The 23,256-nt window shown below is 42.4% G+C and overlaps 1 protein-coding gene across 9 annotated transcripts in view; it reads right to left on the reverse strand.

Annotated features, from left to right (window-relative positions):
• Positions 1–8,318: 8,318 nt before the first annotated feature.
• Positions 8,319–23,256, reverse strand: part of PDGFA (platelet derived growth factor subunit A) — a 33,441-nt gene continuing 18,503 nt past the window's right edge. The window contains exons 5-8 of one of the 9 annotated variants that reach the window (XR_014886726.1): positions 22,944–23,070; positions 14,940–15,113; positions 9,380–9,580; positions 8,319–8,720 (exon numbers count right to left, since the gene is read on the reverse strand). Coding sequence is in view for 3 of the 9 variants with exons in the window: in XM_085237192.1 (XP_085093318.1) it covers positions 14,980–15,113; positions 22,944–23,070 (261 nt within the window). In the remaining 6 variants the exon portion in view is untranslated. Of the gene's footprint in view, positions 9,581–14,939; positions 15,114–16,858; positions 20,144–20,277; positions 20,392–21,361; positions 21,465–22,943; positions 23,071–23,256 lie in introns of those variants that run through there. The other 8 variants (XR_014886725.1, XR_014886727.1, XR_014886729.1 and 5 more) reach the window with 8 other exon arrangements.

Below are 23,256 nucleotides of genomic sequence, written 5' to 3' on the forward strand. Positions count from 1 at the left end.
TCTGCAGCCTGATGATCCGGTGCTCAGTTTAAAAGATGAAAGGAGCAGGTCATCCTGTTGTACAAGCACACCGGGTCAGAGTTGTCAAAACATGCACACGTGTGACTCTGAGTAACATCAACAAGGGTAGCATTAGGCATCACCACGTCCATCAGACCATGCTGTGAAGGGCTCTAAGTACCGGCTGATCATATCTGTGTCATTCCAAGTCAACAGTCTGGAACGTAATTGCTTTAAAACACATCTAATTCAGTTTTGACCGATTCTGCAAATGTTTCCCCTTCCCTCAATGCTCCATTGATTGGCCGTGCAAACCATTTGGCGCTGGCCTGCGTGGTGTGTGCAGTCGCTTTGCTCCTTGATGTTACCTCATCAAAGAGCACTTGAAAATGATATTTCCAGCCAGACAGTTTTCAAAAGTGGCCAGTGAACTTGCTCTGCCCTGTGCCCTCCGGCTCGCCGTTGGATAGGTTTCCTGTATGTCACTCCAGCTTCAGAAAGGTGATAAATTTCAGATTGCAAGATGCTGACCAAAAAGAAAATAAGATCGTGAAGGGCTATTTTTGGTTTCAAAAGAAACTTCACTTGCTAGGTCTTTCCAAGCCATCATGCTAATGTACAGCTGCAGCAGACAAGGAAAACAGGATGCAGGATTGCAGTGCTGGAGGAATCAAGCATAAATCAAAGGAGACAAGCTAGTCCCTGTGTGTTGCCTGGGTTAGACCTCAACCTCTGAGCAAGGTGAGCAGTCACTGCTTGCTGGGGACTCTCCCAGTAACAGCATTGCCCAGCTGCTAGAGAGTTTATACTGGGCTACACCGTGTCTCACTTTTTTCTCCCATTGTGTCACCTCCTTCCCTTGTGCTGACAAGTGATTTAGACAGCCTGCCCTGCTGGACCTGCGTTTGAGATGTAAATCAATAACATGAGACATAAAGCTGGGTTTCAAAGTTGAGTATTAACTAGGGTGGAAGGGGTGGCTTAGCAAAAACAAACAGTTCCAAGTTCAAGCCTGAAACCATAAGAGCACACTGAAAAGCCTTCCTCCTTTCAATCGCAGCCAACAATGAGGGTGAGCACTTTTCCCTTTTATCAAGTAGGAATGTGCCTCTATGATTACAGAATTTAGCCTAATATTACCTCACCTGTCACCCCAAATAATTTGCAGCAGTCCCAGCGATGTGGGCAGGGGATGGCTCCAGTCTTGAAACACCTTACCCCAACCAGTGGGCCATGGTTCCTGGTGGGAGTCCAGGACATCTCCAACTGCCAACCAGGGCAGCTTTGGACACATCATTCTTCTTCCAGCACTCCAGCTTTCCTGTTTGTGGAGTGACTGAGGAAGCAATGCTGTGGTACTGCCAAGACACATTTCTTTATAGACCCAGTTCTGTGTAGCTGCCCTCAACTCCATCAACTGAGGAAGGGTTCTGCTGGCATGACCTCCCACTGTAGGGGCTCAGCTCCATCCCAATGCTCTCTGAAGGCAGAAGGCACCAAGTTCAATTTCACACAAGCCAGTAACCAACACGCCTGTTAATAACATTCCTTTGTCTATAGCTTGGACTTCTTTCAAACCTGCTTGATTATGGCATTGTCCAAAGCCATAGAGGATAATAATCATGCAGTAGTTCTTCTGTAAATAATGTTTCGTTCTAGCAAAGCAAACTGCTCCTCATCAGACTGCATCTCAGAGCAAGTTAAAGCCAATTTGCTGGAGCAGCAATGAGGATGTCATTGCATGATCTTCATTTCCATTAAACAACTGGATCTAACTGTCTTTATTTTTAGGCTAACCATGCTGAGATTTAAAATTGTGTTGATTATAATATAGCTTTTAAATGATTTATTGTGGCTGATGGATTTTGCACATAAAAGTTGCTACTAGCTGATTAGGAAAAAAAAAAATCAGCATTGCTTTTTCTGCTGCTTAGGAAATTGCAATCCTCTATCTGCAGCCTGAAAAGCATGTTGCCATGGAAATGATGCTTATGCTTTCGTAAATAAAAGTATTCTAGGGTCAGAAAGGTCTGCAGCATAAACAGGGGCACAAACACTGCCTGGAGAAGTGACAGAGTAGTTTAAACATATAGGAAGATAATTTTAATGGTATTTTACTTTCACTGTTGTCATCAGAAGGACTGATGAAGGTTAACATGTAGCTATAACCTTGTCACGTAAACAAAGCAGAGAAACATCTTACCTACTGGTATTAATTAGAGTACTGAAAGCAATATCATAGCCCTCCTGACTGGTCTTCCTCTGCTCTACTGGATCAATGTTTCTCTCCCTTTCCCTGCACACTGAACTGAGATGCATGCGTACACTTAACCATGGGCAGCTTTACTGAATTTATCAGCACAGCCCAGGGCATTAGGAAAACTGGGTGATGTTATAAAAAGCTGTATCATGGACTATCTAATCGTGTTGTATTTAAAAGCAGAACTTTGTCAAAGGTTGAGAGGATGCAATGGGCTTTTCTTCACAAGACAAGCTGGGAACTGTAGGCAAAGAAGGGCGGGCTGGTTGAGATGGCAGGGCACCAGCTAACCTTCCATTGGGAAACTGAGGCATGAGGGCTTCTATCCTCACTATAGCACTTCTATGCTCACTCACAGTCTAACTGAGACATGCTCTCCATTTAATCCACGAGTCTGTTATTCCATCCCCAGGCCCTGAGCTGTACAGCCAGAGCTCAGGGCAATGCAAGGCCACCTGTTCAGCTCCATGCTTCCAGGCAAAGTGCTTTGTGTTCAGCACGTGTGTGAACACCTGCAGTTTGGTGTCTTAATCAGGAGCTGAAATAATGGAAAAACAGCGAAAGTGGGAGTGAACACAGAGGCCAACAGCAGAGATTGGGATGCATGGGTTTGTGTGAATCTTCAGGAGGAAAGCAGGTAGTTACTGTTTCTGCCGGGTTCTTAATTGTTCAGTGGATTTCTCAATGGCATTAAATGGGCCATACTGTGAAGCTGCCTCGGGCAGTATCAGATCAAGGATACACGCTTTACTCCTTGTGCCTTAAATACCCGTGCAGGCATTTAGAGCAGACAGTCACTTTAAATAAAACTACAGAGATTGCAAATGCCACAGCTTGCTTATTTACTGCGTCTCAGTCTGCCCAAAATGTGGAAATAATGTTTCCAGAGAAGCTGGAATTTGTGTGTCTGTTGAGGATCCTGGCTCCTGTCCTGAATGATACTGCATATTCAGGGGATGATTCATTCACTCGGAGCAGGAGGAAGGACTGTACCAGCTGTACCACCTCTCCGCCCTGATTGACAGCAGTGATGCTCCCACAGGGAAGCTGTGCCTCCAGGTTCAGCCAGCAATTACAGAACAAACAAAGGAGAAGTGGAATGGAGAAATGATTCACGGGAATAGAAACCAAAAGAGAACCGGGAGGTGATGCCAAGCCAGGCTGACGGTAAAACTTTCATTTGTTTCTGCTGAAAATGTGTGGACAGCATTGTGCATCTCTTTGGTGTGTAAGTTACCGGTGTGCTTTGCCATCTGCAAGGAAGGACCCAGGGGAGAGAAATGGCTTTGAGGGCTTTGAGCCTGCAAAAGGGTGAGAAGCTTCACAGCCAACAACATGGAAAGACCCAGCCTGGTAACTCTGATGGCTCCATCAGCTATCTGAAATAAGTTTTCATATTTCAATGTTTAAAAAAAAAAAAAAAAAAAGTGCTATATCCCTGCTGGGATGGGAACTGTGTGGGATACGGATGGTGCCAGGCACGTTACACGCCTCGCCATGGATTTAGCACAGGGTTGGGCAGCTGACAGCTCCCAGCCGGCATGGGGCTTGCTCGCATGGGAACAGGGTGGGAAAAGTGGGCTCAAAGGTTGTCCAGAATGACCAAGAGAGGAAAAATTCCTCCTGCCACTCCTCTGCTAATCAAAGGGGTGTGAAGGGAAGTTTCGACCTCTTGTGTCCCACATTGCCAAGCAGAAAATAAACACGTATTTTATACACTAAATACACAGCCAATTCCCATATTAAGGAAGAAGCCTCCATGCAGTCAAAATCAGATTTGAAATCTATCTCGCCTGTGGTGTATTAGCTTGCTGGAAATGGAGCCAGATGTTCCAAACTCCCTCAAAACACCCTCCAACCACACCTGATCGGCTGCTCCAGCCCCTTGCTGCTGGCAGCACCTGGGACCTCACCTCAGAGACTTCCTACAGCGTGTGATCTTAGCAGGTCAAAGTTTCCAAAGGTGGGGAGAAGAGAGGCAGCTCCTCCCCTACTTGTAGTAAAGGTATGTGCCTCCAAGCCACTAATTTAGAACCAATGAATCAGAAATAAGTAACATAAAAAATATCCAGCATTCCTGTTTGCAGAGCACCTTCTCCGAGCAGACAAAAGCACTGAGACAAGAGGGAAGCTGCCTTAAATAGCTCCTGCAGGGAAAGGAACACGCTGCCCAGAGAGCAGGAGCCGGGCCTCCTGCACCCAGAGCTGCATCCCCACTGCAGGGAATGGAGCTGCCCTGTGCTCGCCACTTCTTGTTTCCATCTTTGCAGCTTAACAAGGCAACTCTTCCATGGCTGATTAATGTTACTTCTGCAGAAACAGCATTTTGCACATATTGGGCTAGATTTGAACTAAAATAGAGTAGGTTCTACCTCTTTTTTTTTTTTTTTCTGATACTGCTTGAGATTCATAAGCTTCAAAATGGTATTTTTGAAAAAAGCCTTTTCTAACCTGAGGAACAAAAGCAATCAGGCTGCCTGGATGCACACCTGTGTTGATGTGAGCTTCAGGACACACACAGGCAGAGCTCAGAGCACCACGACAGGCACCCCAGCTCAGAACCAGGACCTTCTGGGCTGTGGCAATCTGCCCAGCACAGCTGCTGTGCCATGGGGTGAGGCGGTGGCACAGGACCAGAAGGGATGGCTCCTCCAGGCACAAACTGCACTGCATAGAGTGTGCACTTCAGGGAACAAGTGGCACTGTAATATACTGCATCATCCAGAATGCATCTATCCACGTATGAACCTCTATAGACACACCTATTTCTCCACGTGGCTGGGTATATACATAGGTCACTCCCAAAGAAACGCCTCCTATTTATTTCCACGGTAACGACAACAAAGAGCACAATAACACTATTTGATAGAGCACATTCTCAGCTACAAAGCACTGTTTTTCAGCATCGTCACCACCATTAGCCAATTTGCGCAGGTGAGCTGATTGAGACACTCATGGTTTGGTGGTGTGACAGCAGGGCATGGCCATCCAGAATGTGGCTTGTCTTTTACATCACTATCACCACTCCGTCCACCCCTCACTGTGCTCACACCTATTTGGTCTCCAGAAACATTCATCAAGCATTGATGAATGTCAGTTCCACATGGAGCAATTCAGTGACACTACTTTGCTTTATACACACCTTCACAGATGCTGTCGTCTGTCACACAGCAACGAAATGTGAAGGTATATTGGTGGGAAGGTTCAGTGCCTACTGCCATCCCACCAACATCCACCTCTGACATCGTGGCCAACATAAATAACACAGGAGGCATTACTTTCAGAGCAGCCCTCTTATGTATGTCTATCAGCATCCCACCAAGAGTTTTTATTATCCCCATTTACTAACGGGGTAATGAGGGTACAGAAAGTGCTGTGAGCCCTGTCAGCTGCCCTTTCTCAGGAGGAGAGGGTTTATGCCTCTGTAGGAAATGTAACAGAGGGAGTGGAGTTTCCCAAAAGCCAAGGAGCTCCTCAAGCAGGAGCCTTGTTCAGCTCATGCTTTGAATCATGCTGGCAAATAAACATGAAAGTGAAAACGGCATTGTGAGATGGTTACACAAGAGCGGGCGGATCCCAGTACCGAGCCATTGTTCCAAACATTTAATTAACATTATGAAAGCTGATTAAAGGAAAATCTGTAACCTCCAAGGAAATCCCATTTTCCCTCACTTCCCATAGCTCCGTAATTTTCACAATGTAAGAAGGAAAATGTTATTTCAAGGCATGAGTCATAATAGCTACAACCTGATTTTTGCATCTGTCATGTCCTGCAGCTTAAATAATCATTAGCAGTGACACTTAACGGGGACACTTCTGAGGCAGCATTTTTCCCCCGTTATGGCATGACCTTAATTGCCATCATAATTTCTAGACTTTGTGTCATCCTGGCATGATGACAAGCGTTAACCCACGCTCAAGAACTAAGAGTGAGTTTGCAAGGAGACAGAGATTACCTTCCCGGACACAGCATCTCAGATACAAAGTGCTAATGACACGCCACGGCCCGGCCTTGGAACAGCAGGGGCCGTTTGCTTTGGTCACTGGGATGAATTCCTTTGAAGGCAGGAGACCAAAGCGCCATCCCCAGAGACTCCGCGACTAACCTTGAGCAAATCACTTACCCTTTCTCTTTGCTTGGAGGTGGGGTAAGCAGGGTAAGCTCCCTTGGGGGCACTGCAAACTGCAGCACTGAAGACATGCAGGTAGAAAGTGCTATTGCAAAGTTATTTCATCAGAGATTTTCTTTTCGACGCAGTGAAAAAATCAGCTGTATGTGTTGCATATTGCCTTTCCTGGGACTATTTTGATGATCCAGCGTGGCCAGCTCGTCGGAGTCCTAATCCCAGGATCTAATCTTGGAGGCAAAGAACAGCTGATTGCCAGTGCTGTTTGCACAGAGCAATGCCCTTGGGGTGATGCAGCTGATGCGCCCACCCCACACTGCTAAGCACAGTGAGGTGAGGCTCCTCTCATCCCTCCAGGACAAGGACACCCAGCTTACCCTGACAGCAGTGGCACGTGGGTGGCATCACTCACACATCGTGGCCCTGGGTCACCTCCTGGTTAACAAGGCTGTGGGTGGAGGATGGCCATCCAGACAGCCAGACCTCATTCTCAGAGCATGCACATGGCTTTAGTCCTTCCCAAGATAACATAAATACATATGCACATAAGTACACGATATAAATACAGCCTCTAGCAGCAGCAACAATCTCTTATGTAGTCCTCTCCATCTGTAGACAGATGTAGGAGATCCCAGAAGCTCCGAGACCATTCCAAAAAGGGGAAACATTGCCTTTTCTCCTGTGCATGTCTATTGCAAAAAAACCAAACCAACACTTCAGTGATGACATGGCAATATCACTCTCACTGTTCACAGCTATGAAGAACAGGCGTTGCTTTGGTACACATTGAGACTTCAGTAAGGTTGAAGCTTTATTTACAGGACAAAATTCCTCTTTAAAAAGTGATAGAGATGAAGCAAAAGAATATTAATGTAATATAATGAATACCAAATGCACAAAATTCCGACTCAATTAAAGGCTGGATATTCTGATAAAAATGGGCCTCAATTCTTTAATTCTTTCTTTCATTACCTGGCTTCTGTGTTGGTCAGAGCAGCAAAATATAGTTTCTTTGATATGCAGCAAAACTGAAAACAATCCTGCCAGGAGCACAAAACAAAAACTCCCACAAAGGGGAAAGCTATAAAATTTGAGAGGCAACAAGGCTTTCAGAAGTGCCAGCTTCCCAGTGCAGTGGCTGGAAGGGTGGCCTGGCCTGGCGGCGGTTCAATCATTTTGTAACGAAGGACAAATACTTTCAACATCCTGAGAAAGAGGGTGGAGGGGAGGGGGGCAGGCTCCCTTGCTTTCCCTCCTCCTGCTATTCTTTCTCCTCCCTCCCCCCACCCCTGGATTTTCAATAGCTCTTTAGTGTTTCCATCAAAGGCTTTTACCATTCATAGTCCTTTCTGGTGCCTGCCTTCCACCTGTCTATCCATCACAGCCCTAACCGAGGTCCTTTTTTCCCCCTCTTTGCTATTTTTCATGCAGTGGGATTTGTTTATAAGCTTCTGTATTACCTAAGATTGAGGGGAGGAGGCTGCTGGGAGGAAAGTGAGAAAGCAGGATTAAGGAGTAATAATTCAGCTCCATTGCATTTCTATCCGACCAGTCATAAAATGTGCAAATCCTGTTCCTGGGAATTTCATTTCGGAGACCTTCCCTGCCACTGCCCTTCGTGTGCCCCCTCTCATGTGAAAACCAGCCTTGGGAAAGCTGCTTGTACCTCCAAGGATACCAAGGGACATGGCAGGGAGAGGGCTCTGAGCAGCACGTGTGCAGGCAGACACCTCAGATGGGCCTATGGGCAAAGGGGTGGGAGGCAGCAGGGACCAAACCTGGCAGGATAGGAGGAGTAAGAGGGGAGAGGCGCGTTAGTCTGACAGCTCTCAGCACCCCTTGTCCATAACCAATTAGTCTGGATAAAAGACAAAAGTAAGGTAGCCTTCCCGACCGCTTCATCCTGTAAGAAAATGATACAGAAATCTACATGACTGACCCATTGGCCTGAAGAGTTATTTATTATTTTTCAATAAAATGTAAAGAGATTGAATTGGTTTTCCATCCGGAGCTCAGTTCTTTGTTTGGCAACTTTTTGAACAGTTTGACCATACATGTGACAGCAGAAAATGCATTTCACTTGCTTGCAGCAGCAGCTTGCTATAAACCCAGTCCAACAAAGATTTACAGTTCTAGCAGCAATGGGGTATACGAAATGAGAAGCCGTTGCATCCTTAAACTGCTCTGCAGTCTCGTTGAGATGATGGAAGTCATCGTTCCTAAGGCCAGAGGAGTGCAGGAGTTACGCAGCCGCTTCGGCTGTGCTAGGAGCAGGAGTGCAAATTGGGTCCAAGACGAAAGGAGGTCCACAGAAACAGCAGCCCTTGGTGTTGCTGAACAGTCAAAAAGAAATCCTTAATGATGTTAGCCTTGCTTTGCAGGCTGAAGAGGAGCACTATTTCCATCAACTAAGTAATCTTTGCCTTTCCTGAGGGCACTGCAAAAGGACAGACTGTGATTGCTCACCAGCCACTCTGATGTTTGTGCTCTTCCCACCCACCAGCAGCCTCAAACCTGAGCAGGACTTTGGCACAGCAGGTGGTATCCTTAATCCCACGGAGGGCCAGCCCGGAACCAAGATTAGCAGAAGAATTTGTTTTCATTAAAATCCAACCTACCATTACCATCCTATCTGATGGTGCAGATTTAAAATGCGCATGTCCAGCTATTCTAGCAGTTCTGTTTCTGTAGGGAAAGGGCAGCTCGGCAACCTGCCTCTTCACTTTCTAATGTCTTTCTTTTAATCAACAGGTAACTAAAACAGACACAGCGAGGAATGTTAAACGCACCTCCTCCTGGAGAATTCTGCCAGCAAGGTCAGTGGAATTGGGACTTCACCTTCGTTATGTTTCTTTTGACTGTGGAACTGGTCTGATTTTCCTTCCAGATAACTTTTTTTTTTTTTTTTAATGGGACCGTGGAACAAAATAAAATAAAATATACAGAAAGAGACATACAAATAAACACTAATACACGCAGGAAAAATACAAACCTTAGCACCATGCACTCCCCTCGTTATTAGACAAAGGTTGGGAAGGGTTCACAAGTGTAAAACGCTCATGTGAATTACGAGATTACTGCTCAGTTTTCTTTCAAGTCGTGGGCTGGAAACAGATGGTGGCTGTAGCATTTATGACGACACAACGTGTTACTGCAAGCCTAGCCATCTCGCTCTCCCTCCTCAAAAATGCAGCTGCAAGGAAAATTGTGGAAAATCACATTAATAGTCTCTTCCACCACACAGTTTTCCAGCCCTTCATCCCCGGCCAGCATATGGACAGAGCCATCTTGGATCCCAGCAAGAATATTCTCCTGAAGCCTGGCCTGCATGGTTACCACTGATCAGCTCATTTAATGGCTCATTAATGAGGAGTTAGTCAGCATCTTAAAAAAGGCTCCAGAAGGCAGGTCCCGAAGGTCATAGCACCTGCTGTGTGACCTCAAGCACTCCATAAGGGAAACACCCAAAAGGAAGCAAGCAGACCATCCTTCAGCTGTTTGTTATTTACACTTTCAGTTCAGGCCAAGCAGGCTGAGGAATGGGAGGACAGATAGAATATTTGCAAAAGCATCTCCATGACCTAGGGGCCCAAATCTCACTTCCAAGCATGAACAGAAATTTTCACAAGGGCAAATGCCTCTCGATTTTCAGTAAAACAGCCTTCCAGTGGCTGCAAGTCTAGAGGCATCTCAGTGTCTAAGGACAGAAAGAGCAACTAAGCTCTTATTTAAGTATCTTGTTGTATTTAAGAAAAACTACAAGAGCTCAAGTTGTGACAGCACATCTGCACTGGAAACCATGAGGTGAACCAGGGGTACAACCCCCCAGCTCTCTGGTTACCAGTGGGGGCCTTGTTTACACCAGTGGACAATTTATCATCCAGAGGACCTCTGAGTACTTCATAAAGATAGAAAATATTTCTGTTCCACAATACCTCTGAAGCCTAGAGGAGCTTCAACTCACTAGCAGCAAATCCATTAGCTTGGGATTCAGGCCCTTGTCCAGAAACAGGATTTCAGCATTACTTCTTCAATTGAGTTAGTTAAGAATCTGGCAATTACTAATTCTTCAGGCAAGTGCCACCAATACATTAAATCTGAGTATCCATGCTTCTTCCCTGACTTTGCTGGCAACAGTGCCTGACAGAAAGCATCAGCACAACATAACCTGTTCATCACTGCACATACAGATGTGATCCTGCTGTCCTCTCTGCAGCTGGATGTATGCAATGCAGCACTCTGCTTTCTGTGGTGTAGAACAAGACAGCTGAAAGCAACACAGACCTCTACCATTCCCTTTATCTCATTTCAGCAGCTAGTTCAGGAAGATGCTACAGAAATTGAACACCGTACACATTTACAACTTTCAAAAGCTTTTTCCTAGGGGTAGAATCCTTCCACTGAACAGTGTTACACATCCACTGCATGGCTACCATACTTAGCGACCTAAGACCCTTCTTCTAAGATACGTTATTTTTTTCTTTTGGAAACTTCACCCTGCAAAATTCATTAGTATCTTATGTGACAATGTATTTCCTGTAAGTAATGAGCTGTAAAGTGTATTAGAAGTTTCCACTTCTGATTTTATCTTTTCCTGATCTAGCCTACGAACTCTTTTGAAGTTGCTCAAAGTGTTCTTCATGTACGCTTGTTTTGTTGGCAAACTTCTCCTTCATTAAGCAAGATAAAGAAATCAAGATGATATGATCTGCTTAATTTCCCACCTTTTCAAGGAACTATTTTAAGATTTTTTTTTTCCTTTTGCCTTAGAAAAGAAATGCTGAAGAAAATAAGGAAGGAAGAGTCCTCAGAGGCCCAGAAAAGGCAGTTGTTGCTAAGGGCTTTCTGCTCTAGCAGTTTACTGCTAGAAAGCTACTGAATAGTTAAAGATTTCTGATTTCTCTCAGTGCTATGGAATAGTTTTCTGAGAGCCTGCTGCTGAAACCAGCATCACTGCAGGCAATGCACAAGAGGAAAACACCAGGCTTACGCTGTGTTACCGCAGCAGGCTCCTCAGGGCCTCAGCAAGCAAGCCAGCTCAGATCATGCCTAACTTGAAGTGTAACTTCAAAGCAACATCTCACGTGCTTCAAGTTCAGCTTCAGCACTGAGCATCTTGCTGAATCACAGCTAAGGGGAATGCAGGGAGCTAATGGGAAACATTTGCACTTGCCAACTCCAGCTGTGAGGTCCCTGAGCCTCCATTACATAGGCAGACATAGCCCAGCAGTTTGGGTTGTTCAGCAGCATCTTCACAACCAATGGATACGAGCTGCTAGGTGAACCAGAAGAGATATCCCTGCATAGTGACAATGTGACTTAAAAGCTGCATTTGTGGCCAGCAGTAAAATACACAGGCTGCAAGACTCACGCACAGCCTATTGCAGATGGTTTAGTGGGCATAGTGGTGATGTGCTGATGGCTGGACTAGATGATCTTAGAGGTCTTTTCCAACCTTTATTATTTTATGATTATGTTTTGTCACCTTTACTGTGAAAACCCATTGCAGTTAAGGGGGAATTCAGGTGCTGAAGACATATTTGAGCAGCTGCCTTGAGTGAACCATCTCAGCAGCTCATTTCGCTGTGGGTGACTCGGGACAAAGAAGAGACTTCCCTTCCAAGTTCATGAACCTCAATTTCCATAGGAATCCTACTGAACTACCTCTCCTCAGCCATTTTGTGCAGCGTGAGACATTCCCCTGCATGAGGGATATGTCAGCATCAGGGAAACACAGGCCCTCTTTAGGAAGGATGACTGGAGGATGAGAAGACATATCTTGGCTTCCTTGAAGTGTTGTAGCATCTCTCCCTCCTTCCTGGGCCCCACACAGCAGAGCACAGCTGGGCACTGGGCTCCAGCAGAGCAGAGCTCAGGGCAGAATATCTGCCCTCTTACAACTCCCCTGGTCTTCAGCTTCATCCAGCATCACTTTTATATGGATAGACAGGTAAAAGCAGGGTGCAAAGGAAAAGGTGAAGCATGGCTGGAATTAGGAGGACATCCCATGTGAAATGTCAGGCTGATTCCAGCAGCAGAATGGAGCATATGACAGCTACTTGAAAAGTCACTGCTGGAAAACATTTTCACCTAACAGCAGAAAGCAAAGCTGAGATTTGAGTGTAAATACCTAGGGAAGGAAGGCAACATTCAACACAACATCCCTGTGTCAGAATTAGTCTCTGCAAAACAGAGACAGAGGGATTTTGGAACCACTTGAGGTTTACTGAAAGTCTTGAAAAAAAGAATTAGAATCAGATGTACAAATCCCTGAGACCGCTGAAAAAAATCACAGCAGGGGGCATCCAGCAACTTTGGAGGGCTCTGGATACGCCAGTGAGGGCTACAAGTTTGAGTCATCCCCAAAGGGAGCTGAGGCCACTCAACACTTCACCCGCAGCCCCCTCTCAACAGACTCTTCTTTCTTGTGGTCAAATGGGGGATATCTTGAATTTATGTCTTGCTTCTCCCCTCGTGAGCAAACAAAACAATTTCTGTGAGTAATTCTACCCACTAATTGCCAAGGAAAAGTCTGGTAATGAATGCTTTGCATTTTTGACAGGTCAGAGGCTTCCCTAAACAAAGTTGCTGTTTTATGTTTTCTATCAGCACATGTTTGCATCCGGGGACCTCAGCAAATTCCAGGCTGGATGAATCTCTGTGGGAAATTGCTCTTCCATATTTTCTTGTTTTAACTGCTCCAGGAAATGAGTCTATTTTTACAACAACACTAAACTGCAAAATAAGAAACCATTATCTGCTCCACGCCGAGAGTTTCGGGTCAGCTCTCAGGTAACTGTCATTCCCAGTGAAGTCAGTGGAGTTGCATCTATTTCTGCAAGGTAGTTATGCAATTGGTTGATCAGTTACTAGAACATGCTGCTACCATTGGCCTGAGGAGTGTCTCATTTTCATATGACTCAAAGTCCATCCAAGCCCTGATGTATCGATAAGTGAAGTATTCGAGTATTATGGTCTGTAAAGATGATCATTAACTGCTGAAAGATTTAAGCATAAACATTTTCCATCAACGCCTACTCTGTTGCTGAATGATCATTATATACAGTAGATTTCCTGGATTCATTTTTCACCTGCCAAATAAACCGGGGTGGGCTTTTCAAGTGTCTAAAATGTTTTTTATTCCTGCTAATTTCTGCTTGTTCTCAAGAATCAATTCATTTTTTTTAGGTTTCCATGGGATTTCAAGTGCTACGGATCCATCTGCATCTGTGTTTCTATTCTTCGCACATCTGATCTTAACAGCCACTCTCAGTTTCAAAGATGGACAGTAAAACAGATGCCTTTATTACGGATGGTCAAAGGTACTTTACAGAGGACAAAACAGTCCTGATCTTGGAAAGATGAGCATGCAGCTCTCGGGCTGGGAATGGCGTATTCTTGACTTCACACCTAACTGAACAGTTCATCAAACATCACTTGAGAAACTAACATACAGACAACAAACTTAGAGACAATATCCAAGGAAAACACTACCTAACCTATGACTCGTTCTTTGATTTACAGCTGTGATTGCAGGCCCCACCTTACAGTCATATGCCATGATAATAGGTAGCAGTTCAACGAGAACCAGCCATAACTTTTATGTGTTGTGGTGATTCTGAGCTACTTCAGCACATAATTTGGCCTGATGCAGCAAATAATTGGAATGACTGATAGGTGACATTCCAGAACTGAAAAATGAATGATTGGTCTTCTGGTCTTGTTCACTTTCTTTTCTAATTCTTTTCTTAAAATAAAAAGTACCACATTTCACATGAAATTTTAACTCATTTTTTTTTCTCATCTTAAATGAGTCTGTTATGGATACGATGGTGAGTTTTCAAATTATGTTCTCTGAGGTTCCATCTTAAATGGGAATTGCTGGCATTAGTAATCGCAGACCTGAACCCAGTCCTGCCAGAAAAGGAGTTTTTCAAAAAAAAAAGAACAAACAAGGCAAAACGGCAACCTTCACAGGAGCAGAACAGGGGGGATTCCAGATGCATGTTCTAAGGACAAGAAGACCCCTATCTCCCAACTGGGATCCTGTGTCAGAAAAAGGGTAATAGACACCAACTCTGCTCCATTTGCCTGAAGTCAGTGGAATATTTCTCCAAAGTCACAGGCTCAGGCACTGGTTTCAAGAAGGGTAAACACAAGCACCTCTTACTGTGCTTTTCCACGTTAGGGCCTGGGAAAAGAATTCAGGATTGGGCCTATGATAAAAACAGCTCCCTTAGGAAATGCTACCCACACCATAAAAGGAAGGAATTACAATGAAGTGAGGGGAAGGACAATGAAAAATTGTCTACTGAATTTTCACAAATTCCCATAAAATCGGACTCTTAATTTGCTCTATGTGCATAACTTTCATTACAAAGTCACAAAAGGTTGGCTCCTTAGAGATGCAGGAAATGACTAGCTCATGATAGCATAAAAGGCTGCATAACTGCATGGGCAGAAAGCTGGATTTTCATCAGTCACCACATTCTTTGATATGGCAGTTTTTGGATCATGTATCCAATGCACAATAATTAGGCAAAATGACTTACCCTCAATCTTTTCAGTATTTATCTCTAAGGGTGCAAGGATTCATTCTTGAAAAGGAAAGATGGTCGTGTGATTTAGGGCACTGGATGAGCACTCAGATCTGAGTCCTATCCCTGGTTCTGCCATAGCCTTGCTGTGTGACCTTGCACAGTCACGTCTCCATGCCTCGGTCTCGCCTAAAATGGGATAACAATAGTTCTTTATTTCAGTGGGATATGAGCACAAACCCATTCAAGGCTATGCCACATAGAGACTCTACAGCAAAGAGCAGCATAGGAAAGCTGTGACATGACTAATACCTTCTATTAATATGTGGGAAAACACACAGTAATTACTTAAATTTAAATATACATATATATACACCTATAGGCTCAATTTTTGGGGAATAAAACACTAACAAGCTTTTCTCTTCCACGTCAAATTAAAGCACACATAAGCGGGAACCTCACTGGTTCCAACAATTTTTATGATTGTAAGATTCGCTTTTCGAGAAGCAGTGGAATTGGAAACACCAAGAAAACAAATTCCTTGAAAACAAATAGGTACCTCTGCTTTGTTGAGGTTTGAAAGCAACGAAAACTTTCAGCCCAAGAGAGGGCCAAATCAATACTCAAGGTAAGAGTTTCAAAGCCACGGAAGGGGCTTATAAACATTATTTCCTCCACTTTACAGTAGAATATGAGCATGCAAATCTGAGGTAGCTTTGCAACTTCATCTTTGCTTTTGGGTGCACTTCCAAATTAAATTATAAATGGGGATCCTGAGTTTAATTGAGCTGTCAAATGACTGAAGAGCTTCAACACCACTATTCCAGAGTTACGGCGTTACTGCAATTGGACAGAGCTTCTAAGGGAGCCTTCAGCACTATTTTGCCACATGCAAAGATGAATCTTCTACTCTCCATAAACATGTGTCTATATAAGAGCATTTGTTTTTCACGTGTGTGGTCAGTTACAGGCTGGTAAGCCCGGGAGACAGATCTCAGGGCACATGCCTAGATAAAGCAATTGATTTCAAGATAAACAGATCAAAGACTGTTCTCTCAGGCAGAGGGAGAGCAAAGAGATATGTGATGAGAAAGAATCAAGGAAAGGAAAATTACTTCTGAGAGGAACAGAGAGATGGGAAAGTCAGGCAGAGAGGAGCTGGAAAACAGCCCACAGGAGGCGAATATGGACCTGAGGACGACAGCCAAGAGAACCTCACAGCTGGAATGCTGCAGCCCACTGGAGGGAGGAGATACATGAGATGCTGTTCCAAGTGGAATAAAAGGCCTAAGCTCAAAGACACAGAAGATCTGGAGCTGCCTAGGAACCTCCAGGGCTGGAGAGGAGCAACTGCCTGTAGTCACCATGTGCTAACAAAGCAGATGCCAAGTAGGACAAAAGATGGCAGAAGAGGAAGGAAAACTGGCACATAATCTTTGATTTCACGCAGTAACAACTGAAGGGCAGCTCCGAAAGTTGGAGCACAGAATTAAATGACTAGAGAATCAGCAGTCGTGCACCGCATGATGACAGTGAGGTGTATTCAGACACTTCCCTCCACATATGCTTTTTGATCAGAAAAGACTGCAAAAAGGAGAACATCAGACCAACAACTTCTGAATCTCTGGACGGGTGAAGCAACTGCAGAATGTAAACAAAACATTTTGCCCCCCAAGCCTCCACCTAGTTTGTGCAAGGACAAAAACAACAAGGTATGGATGTACTGCATGGGAACGGGACTTCAAACAACTACCACCTTCGGGTCCCTCCTTAAGCACCCTGCTGGCACCCCACCCCACAAACAGCAGTTATCAATCACGTATCTGGCGGCTCCAACTGCTCACACCCTTCCCTCTGTCGCTCCAAGTGTTGCACTTCAGAAGCCCAGGCAGAGTCCAACTCCAACAGACAGTGGAAGAAGGTATGACACGGCATTCACAGATGCACAGAGAACTGTTTAATTTACAGCCACAATGGTGAAACAAACCATTTCAGAGCTCGGACATTCAAAGTTAAGTCTGACACTCATTCTTATATTCACTTATTGTGCTTAAGTATTAGAGAACACAGGATTACATTAACAGTACACGACAATCTGAGATCCCTGCAGGACCGAGGAGTGAAAGGGATGAGCAAGAATGAAGGACCAGCCCCTCAAGTGGTGTAAGCTGGTACCGCTCCATTGCAGGCAACAGAGCAACGGTGATTTACACCAGCTGAGGATATGGCCCTTGAAATGTCCAACTTAACTTTGAATTAATGTCTCCTGTGTCACAACCTTTACAGTTACTGTTCCTTCTGGTTGTTATCTGCCAGCTCACAGAAGGCCCAACAGCACGGCCTGCGATGCTCACAAGGCTCCGGGTAATATCTCAGCCGGGCGACAGCAAATGGCACGAATGTCATGACACTGCTCCTCGTGCTTTAAAACTGTGGACTGGATCCTCATCTGATGTAAATTAGCTTAGGGGCGGCTGAAGTAAAAAACATTTGCCAATTAATACTAGCTGAGAATATAGCCCTGAGATTTTTGTGTTATCTGCTGCATGCCATATAAACATTGTGCTTGAGAGCAAAGGCTCATGTGCGTTTCATTCCTGGTAACAAAATTAACTCGACACTACAAGCCTCAAACAAACGACTACTGGAAAAGACTCCATTCAGTCTTCATTCTCTCCTGGTTTGCTGAATTTGGCATAACACACTTATTTGCTGGCACCAGCAAAATGCATGCCTCTTAGCTTACTTTCTTCCCGAGAACTTAACACAGGCCAGACTCACTGGTGGTGTAAATCAGCAGAGCTCCATTATAGTCAACAGAGTTACTCCAGGGAATCTGGCCCACACATTTCAATGCAAGCTCTTATGCCAGTGTGACCATAGGAATCTCCAAAAGGTTTTTTGCAAATTATTCCACTTAAGTGACTTCGACGTCCTTTCATACCTGCACAGTGTCTGAGTGGGTCACATAATGCTTTTCATCTACATGATTTTAATGGATATATGATTTCTTTTTCATTAGATATCTTTCAGACAAAAAAAAAAAAAAAAAAAGGAACGGAGCAACATTATTGGCATCCCACTGAAACATAAATATATAAATTACATTTTATACACTTCTTTAAACGCAGACACATACATTCATGTGCATAACATTGTGAACAGTACACTTAGTGGAAAACAAGCACAGACAATCTTAGTTAAATGTATTTCCAGTTTTGGTGCTCAACAAATACACTGGGAAAATGACCACAAAATAGAACGGTGACGAACTATCTCTGCGTTAGCATCTGAAACCAATAGTGCCTGTTAGCTAACATTGCTTTGTTTGGTTGAAACTGGACATAGCTACAGGAATGGGGGGATGGCTGAAACTATACTTAAAGAAATGGAAAGATTAGTACTCTCTCTTTTGCTGTTTTAAGGTTCTGCAGCTCACTCACACTTGAAGGTATTTTTTATTTGAGTGGAAACGCTGTCTCAAGACAAACTCTTTCTCATTCCAAACTAAGAGGAAAAAACTCTTTCATCTCTTTGCCGACGTTTCACAAAGAAAAGAATCCAGTAGTTCATTTTACATATCCAATGAGATAACCCAAATAAAACAAAGGATGCATAATCCAAACTACTGGGGTGGGGCAGTGATTTTGGCCCAGCGAGTAGCCATGTCATATCTGGCACAGCCCTGAATTTCCAAAGCAGTAAAGCAGGATTTAGCCATGTGGCTCCCACTGCAATCCAAGGGGAGCTCAACACATAATCCTTTGGCACTTTGAAAATACAGGGGCTTGTGCCAGACTATTTTATCTGCCCTGCTATAGTTAAAATAGATTTTGATGTTGTTTGGGCTATTCTACTACAAAAATATGACCACAAAATGCTTTTTTTTTTTTCTTCTTTTTTTCTTTTTTTTTTTTTTTTTGGTTCAAGAAAACATAGCAGGCTTTCTCAGGTATATAAAACTGTTAATTTTTAGATAAAAATACAAACTTCACCTTTACAAAAACACATATTTCTGTTGAATACACATAAAGCATAACATTTTACCAAAAATAAAGAATTTTAGGTTTTGTTCAAATATTTGCAGCAAGGTAGTTCCCATGCCACCATGACATTGTACAATGCAGATACAAGAACTTGTACATTTCACACAGCTCCAACATGTGAAATAAAAGTATCTGTATACTGATAAGAAAGACAATTGCTAACACAATATCACTAGTAGGCAACTGGCATAAGTCTTAAAGGAAAAAAAAAAGGCTTTTTGCATGGATATCCTATGATTTGTTTACGCACGTCTCTTTTCTTTCCTCTTTATTTCTTTTTATGTAATGCTTTAAATTACGGGGGAGGTTGGGGAACATAAACCAAGAAACGTCTAGAAAATTATGCATAGGTATACCACTTTTATTTTAATACATCTCATTAGTTTGCATCCCACTAGGAGAAATACCGTAATGTTTTGATGTTTTGTGTTCTTATTGTTATACCAGTCTTTTATACGTGTTATTGGCAAATGTAGTCCAAGAGATAATAAAAAGCTAGGCAAAGAGTAAAAAGAAAACTTAATAATTATCACTTTATGGTGTAAAAAAAAAAAAAAAAAAAAAAAATCCACTTAAGGCTCCCCAGAAGGTTGTTGTGTTTTTTTTTTTTGTATAGACTTTTAAAACACCACCAAGCAAGGATGTATTGTTCTATAGTGTTTGCGTGGCATTTGATCATTTCATACATTCCTGCTTTTTTTGTGCCTGAAGTCCATCAGTGTCCATCCATCTTCATCAAGAACGCAGGCACATTTCTTGACGTAAAGCACCGTTGACTGCTCTGACAGAAATCCACTATTCACTCAGATTTTTGTCATGTTTTTGGGTACTTTTGGTATCCTCCATTCATTCATTCAACTGTCTTTTTTCTTTTCTGTTTTCTCTTTTTTTTTTTTTTTTTTTTTTTCTTTTTTGGACAGGGAAGCTTCCTATTGTGTCACAGAGTGCTACAATACTTGCTTTGATGTCACATTAAACAAATGTACATTGTCTCTTTGTTCTCATTAAGTGTTCTTTTGAGCCAGTTTTTTTTTTTTTTTTTTTTCCACACAGGAGAACAAATAAAGTATACAGTCAATAAGCACCATACATAGTAGGTTCAGGAATGTAACAAACCATGTACATCCATGTCCCAGAGAGAAGTTTTTTTTCTAGCTTATTTTCACCTTACATCTGCAGGAGAGAAAAAAGATACAATAACTCTATGATTAGAATCAAAGGTCCTATCCTCAAAGTAGATGACTTAAAAAATAAAAATTAAAAAAATAAAAATAAAAATAAGCTGTTCTGCATGAAGAATCACTAACCTGGGGCAAGAAGCTCTAAATGCTGCTCTGATTGAGTTTACATGCGCACTTTTAAGGTTGAATTTTAGAAAATCTTTGCTTCTATCATACTACTCCCAATAAATACCTGTTAATCTGAAACAGGATATCAAGTTTAGCATTCTTTAGAAAAGACACATCAGTAAAAACGAAAACTGCCATTGGGAGTTTATGTGCAAAAAGAGGTGTTTGAAATTCAGTTCACCATCATAAGGGCATTAGATACATACACTGCAAAATCCAAATCATTCCCACTCCAAACACTAGAACCAAATGCAAGAGCTGCAATTTGCATAATTTCAAGTCATTAAGAAATGAAAACTCCGAATTCAATTTGGAATGTATATCTCATCATCATACACTGCTAATACGCTGGCCAACAGATTTCAGGCATTTTTGCATTGAGAGGGTGTTAGTTTTTCACTATGCTGAAAAACTCATGAATTTTGATGACTGACTGTTATCCTACTGAGACTGAACAGAGCAAAAAAAAAATCTTAATTTTGTGCTGTAAGTAACACAGGGCCTTGCAACACCAAAGTGGCATTTCTAAGCATCTTCCTCCTCAGGGGCATGTACAATAAATCTCAGTTCATGCCAAAACAAGGGTTTGATGGCCATGCAAAGAATAATATTTACTACATACATACACTCAATGTTTTATAGACAACGATGGGAACACAACAGTTTGTAACCTGGCAATTCATTCATGCATTATTATGTGATGTTTGACCTCAGAAATCAATAATAATGAAACAAAAGCAGAGGCGATGGAACTTGAGATTTCAGAAGCTGAAGTATTAGCACCCTCCAAAAAAATAAAAATGAAAAAAAAAAAAAAGGCAAGAAAAGGAAGTAGCTCAAGAATGTAAGATGCTGATGGTGATGTGGAGCTTAAAGGAAAAATACCAGCAGGTAGAATTATCAAAGCCAATCAAATCTAATCTCTTTGCAGCCTTGAGGTAGCAAGTGTCAAGATTTTGAACAGTGATTAAGTTGAAGTGATGGTATTTGATTAAGTTTTCCAGTACTTGTGCTATTAGGGTGTTCAGCATATAGGTCCTACCTGAATATCAAATAGTTCCAGTAGGTTTTATGTTGGTTTTAACTTTTTTCGTTTCCGTTTTTTACCTGATTCCCTAGGCCTTCCTGTTAACATAAGGGCAGGGCTGGTCAAAAGCCCCAAGGTAATGCATTTTGTTGAACACTGAAGTAATAAATACTCAAACCGTTTACATTTCAAAGAAATCTCATTATCCTTTGCATTAAAGAAGTAACTTCATAACGTCTGATTTGACATTCGGTTTATAAAGTAATTACACAAAAGCAAAGAAATAATAAACGAAGTTGGCATTGCATGCGTCATTACGAAGATCCATCTATAATGACTGTTACCATGCTGTATTCAATACCCGCTTTCAGCTCTGTAGTTAAGCTATTTTCAGCTCACCATCCACTTGCTGGTACAAATTTTATTCCCATCAGTTATTAAATCCTAGAAAACTGTATTCTTCCATTAAATTTCTAACCCATTTTTCACACAAAGTTTATCTAACCAAACATTTTTTTTTTCCAAATGCAAGACAGAAAAAAATATTAAACCATATATACACAAAAATAATCATTTAAAACGTGTTTTTGTCTACTCATAACTCAACCTAGCTCGAGCTGAAACACTGTGCTTAGATTATAAATCAGTTCAAATAGAAATCACAACAGAGGCCTATCGGTGCTTTTATACAAATTCTAATTCTGCTGTTCAGAGCAACTGGAGCTGGCATTTCCTTAGACCAGGTTTAATGCCTCCATGCTAGAGAGAGGCAGTCCTTACCCAGAACACCTATGGAATCCATCACCACTGAGCAACTTTCCTCCTATATTTACTGACTCTAATTTACTGACACTAATTTTGGGGCTGAGTCTACTGTAACCCCCTGAGGTCCTGGAAGAAGTGAAAGTGAACTTTTGTAGTTACTTTTTGGGTTTCCTGAATATGTTTCAAGTCCTGCATTACACCTAGGAAGAGGATCTGAGCTAGTAATTTTAGGCACCTTATGAAGATCACATAGAAAATAAGTACGCTTCCCCACATAACCTTCCCCATGGTTATTTAAGTTCTGTCTTGAGAGGGCAAGCACACATTTAACGTAACACTGGCCAATGAATTCTTGACTATGTGTAAGTAAGAAAACAACAGAAACAGGCACTGTTGTTTCAAAACTCATTACTTCTGAATATAAAATTTTCTCCTAAGTGCTTTATATTCATTTCACGAGTATTTTCCCCAAGGTCAAGTAAATCTCAGCCTTAACTCTGTCTCCACAAAGTCCAAAGAAATTAGGCAACAGAGTTCACCAATAAGCTGCAACAGGACAACCTTTAACTTAATTAAGCAAGACCTGAGCAATATTGGGCATTTCCTTTTATTTAAAGTCTAACCTAATGAGAATTGACAGAATTTAAACTTCAAGTCCAAACTTTTTTTATCTAGCACAAACTGCTTCTAACTTTGCATCTCCAACACCCAGAGAAGTAGCTGGGGCTCTACTGTGTTCACTGGAAGCAAGATTTGCTTTACATTCTTTACTAAAATAAAAACAAGTTCTATATGAAATAAGCATTAATGCAAAAATAAAAGGAAAACATACCAGTTTCTTCTTCTCTATAATCTGAATTAGTATTTGTTGATGTACAGGTGCATTCCATATGCTCTTCTAATCTCACCAGAACTTCTTTTAATTTTGGCTTTTTTCTAACATATTCCACTTTTGCCACCTATAAAATACGATGAGGTATGTACTGAGATACATTAACATAGTTCAGGACTGAAGACAGATAACTATATACCTCTATTTTTGAATGAAGCCAAACCCACATAAAATGTTAGCATAATAATCTTCTTTTATCTTAATTGTGCATCACGTAACCACTTATTGCACAGGCTATTTGTTTACTCAAGTT

The sequence above is a fragment of the Meleagris gallopavo genome, chromosome 16, assembly GCF_905368555.1.
Source record: "Meleagris gallopavo chromosome 16, MGAL_WU_HG_1.1, whole genome shotgun sequence".
Lineage (NCBI taxonomy): Eukaryota > Metazoa > Chordata > Aves > Galliformes > Phasianidae > Meleagris > Meleagris gallopavo.